Source organism: Hemibagrus wyckioides, linkage group LG19 (genome assembly GCF_019097595.1).
Source record: "Hemibagrus wyckioides isolate EC202008001 linkage group LG19, SWU_Hwy_1.0, whole genome shotgun sequence".
NCBI lineage: Eukaryota > Metazoa > Chordata > Actinopteri > Siluriformes > Bagridae > Hemibagrus > Hemibagrus wyckioides.
Genome location: NC_080728.1, coordinates 21511600 through 21522820, shown reverse-complemented (window position 1 = coordinate 21522820; position 11221 = coordinate 21511600). Strand labels below are relative to the sequence as shown.

General features: G+C 44.3%; 1 protein-coding gene across 1 annotated transcript; it reads right to left on the bottom strand.

Annotated features, from left to right (window-relative positions):
* Nucleotides 1-440: 440 nt before the first annotated feature.
* Nucleotides 441-7600, bottom strand: rps16 (ribosomal protein S16). Its single transcript, XM_058417747.1, has 6 exons — nucleotides 7489-7600; nucleotides 7349-7400; nucleotides 5361-5462; nucleotides 1751-1847; nucleotides 1390-1437; nucleotides 441-643 (listed from the first exon to the last, which is right to left on the bottom strand). Exons 2-6 carry the CDS (start codon nucleotides 7394-7396, stop codon nucleotides 498-500), a joined length of 441 nt encoding a protein of 146 aa, XP_058273730.1. The 5' UTR covers nucleotides 7397-7400; nucleotides 7489-7600; the 3' UTR covers nucleotides 441-497.
* Between the last annotated feature and the right edge of the window lie 3621 nt (nucleotides 7601-11221).

Genomic DNA, 11221 nt, shown 5'->3' with positions numbered 1-11221 from the left:
AAAAGAAAACGTATTTATAATTACTCAAATAAAAACTTGTTTATAATTACTCCTAATAATTAAAGAAAATTTACTGTGAATAAAGAAACCGTCTTCATGAATAGTTACTCCTAATTAATTCCACGGGAATTGATTTTATTTACTGATAAGTAAATGAGCTTTTTAGAACAATTAATTTCAGCCTAAAACTAAATATTCTGAAAACACTTCTTTAAATTTGTCATTAAAACTTATTTTATAGATAGAGATATTTAAGAAAAATATTTTAGATGGAGATATTTGATAAACACTTTACAGAAAGTTAAAAAACTGAAGTTTTTTAGTAGAATTAAACAAACGAACCAATCAGGAGCAGAGCTGGCCATAGCCCCACCCACTCGACCCTGCATTAGGACAGGGGGGTGTGTGTGTGAGATAAATAAAGGCCATGAGTCGAGTGCTGATTTTCTCCTCAGGTTTATTCTGGTGAAGAGTGTGTGTGTGAGTGCGTGTGGAAGTTAACGGTAGGACTTCTGGTAGCGAGCGCGAGCTCCTGGACCTCCGAACTTCTTGGACTCGCAGCGACGAGGATCGGCGACCAGCAGAGTTCTGTCATACTGGATCAGGATGTCCTTGATCTCCTTCTTAGACGCCTCATCCACATCTGAGGAGGAACACGCGCGCACACACACACACACACACACACACGGTTATTAAACACAGGAATAAACTCCTGTGTGTTTATTTCAGAAGAACAGAGGTCTTTATTGAACTCATATTTCATTTAACTAAAATATTAACATTTATAATCACTAAACCTGCCAATAAACTATATTTACATTTAATTTACTACTTTTGGAAATTATATTCTTTACATCAGAACATTTTATTTCAGTTTTATTTACCGACTCAAATTTAATCAGTTTTAGTGTTTATTTTATTTGTTTTTAATGATTTCAGTGTTTAAGTACTCAATATATTTATAATAATAATTCTAATAACTATTTATATATTTAATATATTTTTAGCTTGAATGCAAATGTATTTATTTTATTTACTATATTTTGGGGTGTATTTTTCTCTTATTTTGTGTTTATTTCCACTTCATGGGTAAAATAGCCATTGATTATGAACATAAGTACTGATAAAACTCCTTTATTTACAATAAATATATTGATATTTAATTCTAAAGCTATTCATGTTTATTGTTCATTCAGCTTTAAATCTGATTTTTCTGTAACTTGAGTAAATAAACCGCTCTCAGTGGAGTTTAGTTTATACACTGATATTTTATCTCTCTCCTGTTAATTGTTTTATAATAAACTCATGTGGCTCCTCCTCCGGCTCTCTCGGCCAATCAGAAGGCGGTATTTAGGACTCGGTAGTTAGAGAGCAGTGGTCAGTACTCACACTTCTGGTAGTAAGCCACCAGGGCCTTGGAGATGGCCTGACGAATCGCTGTGAGGAAAAACACTCATTAAATTAAAGAAATAAACAACAATAAAATCTGACAATCATGTGGAGCTTTAACGTGTTATAGCATGTTTATTACACCTGTATTTAACAATGTGCATCAACTGAACTGTTAATCATGTGCTAATTTGAATATTAGGCCACACCCACTAAAGCAGCACTTCAGCTTTAAGTGGTTTATATGTATTTAATCTTCACTGCAAGTTTTATAGTGTAGAAACATCACAGGTCTAATGTTTCTGTACAACCATCGTGCATGTGTGTGTGTGTGTGGTGTGTGTGTGTGGTGTGTGTGTACCGTAGACTTGTGCGACGTGTCCTCCTCCCTTCACACGCACTCGGATATCAACACCTGCAAAACGTTCCTTTCCCAACAACAGGACCGGCTCCAGCAGCTGGAACACACACACAGTTAACTACTGCTCTCACACACCCCACTACTGCTCTCACACCCCCCCTCATCACAACACACACACCTCTACTGCTCTCACACACCCCCCTCATCACAACACACACCACTACTGCTCTCACACCCCCCCCTCATCACAACACACACCACTACTGCTCTCACACCCCCCCCTCATCACAACACACACACCTCTACTGCTCTCACACACCCCCCTCATCACAACACACCCCACTACTGCTCTCACACCCCCCCCTCATCACAACACACACCACTACTGCTCTCACACCCCCCCCTCATCACAACACACCCCACTACTGCTCTCACACCCCCCCCTCATCACAACACACACACCACTACTGCTCTCGCACCCCCCCTCATCACAACACACACCACTACTGCTCTCACACCCCCCCTCATCACAACACACACACCACTACTGCTCTCACACCCCCTCATCACAACACACACCACTACTGCTCTCACACCCCCTCATCACAACACACACACCACTACTGCTCTCACACCCCCCCCTCATCACAACACACACACCACTACTGCTCTCACACCCCCCCCTCATCACAACACACACACCTCTACTGCTCTCACACCCCCCCCTCATCACAACACACACCACTACTGCTCTCACACACCCCCCTCATCACAACACACACCTCTACTGCTCTCACACCCCCCCCTCATCACAACACACCCCCACTACTGCTCTCACACCCCCCCCTCATCACAACACACACCACTACTGCTCTCACACCCCCCCCTCATCACAACACACACCTCTACTGCTCTCACACACCCCCCCTCATCACAACACACACCTCTACTGCTCTCACACCCCCCCCCTCATCACAACACACACACCTCTACTGCTCTCACACACCCCCCCCATCACAACACACACACCTCTACTGCTCTCACACCCCCCCCCATCACAACACACACACCTCTACTGCTCTCACACCCCCCCCCCCATCACAACACACACACCCCTACTGCTCTCACACACCCCCCTCATCACAACACACACACCTCTACTGCTCTCACACCCCCCCCTCATCACAACACACACACCACTACTGCTCTCACACCCCCCCCTCATCACAACACACACACCACTACTGCTCTCACACCCCCCCTCATCACAACACACACACCTCTACTGCTCTCACACCCCCCCCTCATCACAACACACACACCTCTACTGCTCTCACACCCCCCCCATCACAACACACACACCTCTACTGCTCTCACACCCCCCCCTCATCACAACACACACACCTCTACTGCTCTCACACACCCCCCTCATCACAACACACACACCTCTACTGCTCTCACACCCCCCCCTCATCACAACACACACACCACTACTGCTCTCACACCCCCCCCCATCACAACACACACCACTACTGCTCTCACACACCCCCCTCATCACAACACACACACCTCTACTGCTCTCACACACCCCCCTCATCACAACACACACACCTCTACTGCTCTCACACACCCCCCTCATCACAACACACACACCTCTACTGCTCTCACACACCCCCCTCATCACAACACACACCTCTACTGCTCTCACACCCCCCCCCATCACAACACACACACCACTACTGCTCTCACACCCCCCCTCATCACAACACACACACCACTACTGCTCTCACACCCCCCTCATCACAACACACACACCTCTACTGCTCTCACACCCCCCCCTCATCACAACACACACACCACTACTGCTCTCACACCCCCCCCTCATCACAACACACACCACTACTGCTCTCACACCCCCCCCTCATCACAACACACACACCTCTACTGCTCTCACACCCCCCCCTCATCACAACACACACACCTCTACTGCTCTCACACCCCCCCCTCATCACAACACACACACCTCTACTGCTCTCACACCCCCCCCTCATCACAACACACACACCACTACTGCTCTCACACAAACCACTACTGCTCTCACACACACCCCTCATCACAACACACACACCTCTACTGCTCTCACACTCCCCCTTCCTCCCAACACCCCCCCCACTACTGCTCTCACACAAACCACTACTGCTCTCACACCCCCCCTCATCACAACACACACACCACTACTGCTGTCTCACACCTCATAACACCCCCGCCCCACCACCCCCCGCATGAACAGTGTTCTGATTCTACTCTACATCTCCATGTCTGGAACCTTGTATATTTATATTTTACTCTCTGGTCACGGTCTACACTTAAACACACACTTATTTGAAATATATATTTAATAATCCACTGATGTTCCACGTCCCTGGAGCTGAAACTGACACAGAAATCACGTTAAACTGAATCTACTTCCTGAATGCAGGGAACATGAGGTCTGAGGAGCTGATAAGTGTGACCAGTTTACCAATAACGGGCCAGAAACTCGGCCCGATGGAGGTCCTGACTGATTGTGGAGTTCTGTACACAGGTGAGAACACACACCAGTCACAGTGTGTGTGTGGGTGGGGTGAGACGAGACTGTGGATCATGTGAACGTGATCAGAGGATGAAGAGAGCTGAAGTACTGGAGAAACACCACACACTGGATGAGATACTGACCATTAAGGAGTTGTAAACACCAGCTCTGTTCACCTGCTGATTAACTTCTTGTGGAAACACTAAGAGGAGGGTTCGAGCTCTACACCGCTCTGAGATGATGAGGTGAGACCCTAAACGAGTGTTTTCTCTCTCGCTGACACACACTGACTGAACAGAAACACTAAAACACACCACATTCAGTCACTCAGCTGAGGTCTATCTGGTTTATTGTGTGATGCACATACACTTATACTGCCAAAAGTATTGGGACACCCCTCCAGATCATTGAGTTCAGGTGTTGTATTTCAGGGGTTCTTCTCCGCCCCTTAGTTCCAGTGAAAGGAACTCTTAATGCTTCAGCTTCATACCAAGACATTTTGGACAATTTCATGCTCTTTGTGGGAACAGTTTGGGGATGACCCCTTCCTGTTCCAACATGACTGCACACCAGTGACCAAAGCAAGGTCCATAAAGACATGGATGAGTGAGTTTGGTGTGGAGGAACTTGACTGGCCTGCACAGAGTCCTGACCTCAACCCCACAGAACACCTTTGGGATGAATTAGAGAGGAGACTGTGAGCCAGACCAAACGTTTTGGGACGTCTGTCTTTACCTGCACATGAATGTAATATGGAGTTGTCCCGCCCTTTACAGCTATAACAGCTTCAACTCGTCTGGGAAGGCTTTCCACAAGGTTTAGGAGTGTGTTTATGGGAATTTTTGATTTCGTTCCTCTAGAAGCACATTTGTGAGGTCAGGCACTGATGTTGGACGAGAAGGTCTGGCTCACAGTCTCCACTCTAATTCATCACAATGATGTGGAGCGGAGACTCAAAACTTTTGGCAACACCGTGTACAAACACATGTATGTTGTGTATCTAGTTTACAGTGTGATGTGTTGATGTATAATACACACCTTGTACTGCAGAGTGGCCGGTTCGATGGTCTCCAGCGGTCTGCCGTTCACTTTAATCAGACCATTCCCTCGCTTACAGTGCGCTACAGCCGTGGCCGTTTTCTACAACACAATTGTACACACACACACCATCAAACAATTACACACACACTAAACCCATCTTCAGGTACACACACACACACACACACTAAACCCATCTTCAGGTACACACACACACACACTAAACCCATCTTCAGGTACACACACACACACACACACACTAAACCCATCTTCAGGTACACACACACACACACACACTAAACCCATCTTCAGGTACACACACACACACACTAAACCCATCTTCAGGTACACACACACACACACTAAACCCATCTTCAGGTACACACACACACACACACTAAACCCATCTTCAGGTACACACACACACACACTAAACCCATCTTCAGGTACACACACACACACTAAACCCATCTTCAGGTACACACACACACACACTAAACCCATCTTCAGGTACACACACACACACACACACTAAACCCATCTTCAGGTACACACACACACACACTAAACCCATCTTCAGGTACACACACACACACTAAACCCATCTTCAGGTACACACACACACACTAAACCCATCTTCAGGTACACACACACACACTAAACCCATCTTCAGGTACACACACACACACACACACACACACTAAACCCATCTTCAGGTACACACACACACACAACCCATCTTCAGGTACACACACACACACACTAAACCCATCTTCAGGTACACACACACACACACACTAAACCCATCTTCAGGTACACACACACACACACTAAACCCATCTTCAGGTACACACACACACACACTAAACCCATCTTCAGGTACACACACACACACTAAACCCATCTTCAGGTACACACACACACTAAACCCATCTTCAGGTACACACACACACACACACTAAACCCATCTTCAGGTACACACACACACTAAACCCATCTTCAGGTACACACACACACACACACACTAAACCCATCTTCAGGTACACACACACACTAAACCCATCTTCAGGTACACACACACACACACACACTAAACCCATCTTCAGGTACACACACACACACACACTAAACCCATCTTCAGGTACACACACACACACACACTAAACCCATCTTCAGGTACACACACACACACTAAACCCATCTTCAGGTACACACACACACACTAAACCCATCTTCAGGTACACACACACACTAAACCCATCTTCAGGTACACACACACACACACACTAAACCCATCTTCAGGTACACACACACACACACTAAACCCATCTTCAGGTACACACACACACACACACTAAACCCATCTTCAGGTACACACACACACACACTAAACCCATCTTCAGGTACACACACACACACACTAAACCCATCTTCAGGTACACACACACACACACTAAACCCATCTTCAGGTACACACACACACTAAACCCATCTTCAGGTACACACACACACTAAACCCATCTTCAGGTACACACACACACTAAACCCATCTTCAGGTACACACACACACACACACTAAACTCCATCACTTTAATAAGTATATACTCCGTGTATTTACACAGTTCTACATCTATAATAAACCTGTACAGAAGGGAAATACCTTAAATAATCATTTTAATGAAGTTTACAGCTGTGTGCGCGTGATAAACCCCACAGCGGTAGCATGTTAGCTAACACAGCTAGCTCGCGCTCTTCATCTGACTTTATAGCTCTCTGAACACCGATATAAACACCAAGAGCTTCATTAAACACTATTTCTTAAAACATATTAAATATTTTATAAACATATAAACATTTATTTCCTACAAATCCTACATCATGATGGAGAAGCGGCACGTGCTCAATGCTAGCCGAATGATTAGCCGACATGCTAACGCATTTCTTTTTGCCGACCGCATGTGATAAACTTTAATCATTTCTACACTCACTTTGCGCCCGAAGACTTGGACAGACTGCAGAGGTCCTTTAGCCGGCATGATTCTACAGTAAGAGGGAGAAAAGTCTGCGTTAATAAAAGGTTTAAAAGTGATAGAAGTGAGAATTGTGAGAGAAGTGATCACCAACACACCGCGTTCAGCACAGACCGGAGAGAAGAGGCCGGAACGGGGTTTCTCACACCCAGATGCAGGGGCTCCGTGTTCTTCTGCTACGGTGCGGATGGAGCATTGGCTCGGCACTGACACCTAGCGGCTGAGTCAGGGTGCGCTGGGGAAAACATCGTATAAAAATATTATAGAATGTTTATTTTATTTATTTATTAAGGACACATGTTAATGTTTAATTTCACAGGAATATTCACAGTAATAAACGCGCCGATCACAATAAATATTAAATACAGTGAACATTAATAAAAGAGTGTGTAGAGTAACAGTTTCAGTGATCAGTCAGCAGGGGGCGGTGTGAACACAGGTTCACCTTCAACCACGCACGTGCGTGTGTGTGTGTGCGTGTGTGTGTGTGTTACATCATCATCTAGCTGACTGTCGCAGAAATCCAGACATAAAATCAATCAATGAATCTATCTATCTATCTATCTATCTATCTATCTATCTATCTATCTATCTATCTGTCTGTCTGTCTGTCTGTCTGTCTGTCTATCTGTCTGTCTGTCTGTCTGTCTGTCTGTCTGTCTGTCTGTCTGTCTGTCTGTCTGTCTATCTATCTATCTATCTATCTATCTATCTATCTATCTATCTATCTATCTATCTATCTATCTGTCTGTCTGTCTGCGTATCTCTCTCTCTCTCTCTCTCTCTCTCTCTCTCTCTCTCTCTCTTTCTGTCTGTATCTGTATAATCTGACCTTTTTCTGTCCTCTTCAGTATTAGTGTCTTTGGTCTCTGGTGTGTTTTCAGCACCGCAGTGTGATTTTCCCTGACCAGTGCACCGTCCAGCAGTCCTTTATAGTATAATATGAGAGGTTAGTGCACCCTGATGACTGTGAGGTTGTATAAAAGCAGAAGGACGGTGTGTGGTCCAGATGTTTCTGCTCCATGTCCAGCAGAACCATCACCTCCTCACTACTGAGTTTAATAAGTCTCACACACTGCTAAAAAAACACCATACTGCCTTTTGTCCCTCTGTGTGTGTGTGTTTGTGTGTGTGTGTGTGTGTGTGTACGTACTATTAGTAGTAGAAAGTGACGATTAGCACAGTTAGGAGTAGGTGTGAGAGAAGGAGGAGAGAGAGAGGATGGCTGCAAGACAATAGCTCAGGTGTGAGGAGCGTGTGTGTGTGTGTGAGTGTGTGTGTGTTAGCAGGAAAAGAGTGTGAGCAGCATCTGGCTCAGATGAGAGAAGAGGAGGTGGGGAAGTGTGTGAGAGAGAGAGAGAGAGACAGTAGCACACTCAGACAGATGTTGGAAGAGGAAATGGAGCTGATTGAGGCGACGCGTGTGTGTTTGTGTTTTCTCTATTGGGAGAAAGATAATGAGGATTACTGATGACTAAACACACACACACTCTCTCTCTCAAACCTCTCTCTCTCACACACACACACACAGGAGCGTGATAATGGGGAAATGATGGCTGTTAGTTACAGTAAATGCATTTCTGTGTGTGTCATGGAGCTCTCAGCTTCTTGCAGTGTGAGAGGAAGTGCTGCAATTCTTCTCACTCACTCACACACACACACACACACACACACACTAACACTAAAGTGCCCTGATTTACAGGACCTGTGAGGGCACACTGATCCCCCAAACACCCCCAAAATCCTAACATCATTCTAACACACCGACCTTAATACATCTCAATGATAATCAGTATAGACAGTTGCCATGGAAACCAGACCACGGAGTGCAAATAAATCTTCAATATAGTTGGAAATGAAAATATTAGTGACTTAAACATGACATTATAGGATTAAAGTCAGAGAGGCTGTGTGTGTGTGTGTGTATTATTTGCTATACATAACGTATCGCTCTCTAAATTGTTGGCAGCCCGGTCCTTAACGCTCCTCTCTACTGCTCCGCTACTGTAAGCTGCAGTTCCTATTCGGACCACTAGGTGCAGAAACCATATAACCGTAACGGAGATTAGTGGCGCTAGTGAGCACGCTGCTGCACCAGCGTCTAGGAAATCAGTTGAATTTAGGCTTGTATCTGTTACTCAGTCCCTCCAGAGTCACACGATTTTTTTTCACACGACACAAATAAACACAAAATCAAGCAAACTCAATGATATTCGGATATATTGGGTTCCTCGCAGTAATCTCTGCTTCCCCGAGCATCAGGAGCTGCTACTGTAGTGCTGATGTATAGGTTTGTAGCACAGCAGGCTGTCCATGTCCGGATGTTCTCCATGGGCCTGCTTCAGTTCTATACCTCCCTCTAGACCTCTTCTTACAGAAACAGGAAATGGAGTGAGATGGGGTCGTGACCTGAGCTGTCTCGGATACGAAGCAAGTGCAGGCCACCCTAACGGCCCAGAGAGAGAGAGAGAGAGAGAGAGAGAGAGAGAGAGAGAGAGAGAGAGACATCTGTCAAAAATCATCCATGTAAAATTATTTCACACACACACACACACACACTGTACTGTAACTGTATATATATATATATATATATGTAATATATACACACACAATTTTCATTTCTGTTTTTTCCTCATTTTGAACATTTCTAAAGCTTTTATCTTGCTTAGTTTGCTATTTTATTTAATTTTTATTTCATACTGAATATTAAATACTTAAAAAACATGATGTGCCTCAAAAGGGGCTTATTTTTGGAATAAACAATGCTCCAGGGAAAGTGAGTCTCTAGATCTGTTTAAATCGATGAAGAAACAAACAGCTTTTATTTGATTCAATTAATCAGGACTAAGCTCTAACTGAAGATGAATCGATTCACGCTAAAGAACAGCTCAGATGTATAGAAGAGTTACAGGTGAAAGGATTTGGATTAAATCGCACTGCAAGAGTAACGACAGTGGTACACCAACAAAGAAGAAAATGAAAACGACTCACATTCAATTCAATTCAATTCAATTTATTTTGTATAGCGCCTTTTACAACGAACATTGTCTCAAAGCAGCTTTACAAAAGAAAAACAGAGAAAGGGGAGGGGGGGATTGAAATATAATAATAAACAATAAAAACTAAAAATAACTACATGCGCATGCGACCTAAAAGAGCTGATTCAAAGAATCATTTACAAACGATTCATCACTACAGAACCTGCAGCATTTCTGCAGCTCTGTGCTCTGGCTCTGTTTGTGTCTCACAGCTCGAGAATAATTCATTCCTCCTGTAACCCAAACACACGGCATAATAGATTCACTTCCTGGTGAGTCGATTCTTCTTCCTGGTGAGTCGATTCTGAGTCGAATCAAACTTCACAGACCGTCAGGAGCAGAGTGCTGACTCTCACCTGGATTTAGAAAAACACACACATATTTATTCACATTAATCATCTCAACATTTTAAGCAACAGTGTTTCAGCTTAAAAGTGTCAGCATTTGTATCACTTTTAAACAGCATTCCCACATTCCCAGTGTTCCCAGTGATCTGGATTTTCAACATTTTCCACTTGTCTTTCTTCACTTCCAGCATTCCCTACATCAGTATTCTTTCTCTCCCCAGTTTCCAACATTCTCTACTTCTCTTGTTTTTTTCATTCTCTCTCGCTCTCTCGTTTCCGGTTCTTATATTCCAGCATCACAAATTTCTCAAATTCCATAACTGTTCCCTGGATATTTCCCATAAGTTATATATTTTTCCAGCATTCTGTAATATCCTTGTTCTTTAGTTTCTAACATCTTCACCATTTCTCTTCTCCATAGAAGTTGCTCTGTTGTTCTCTAGTCG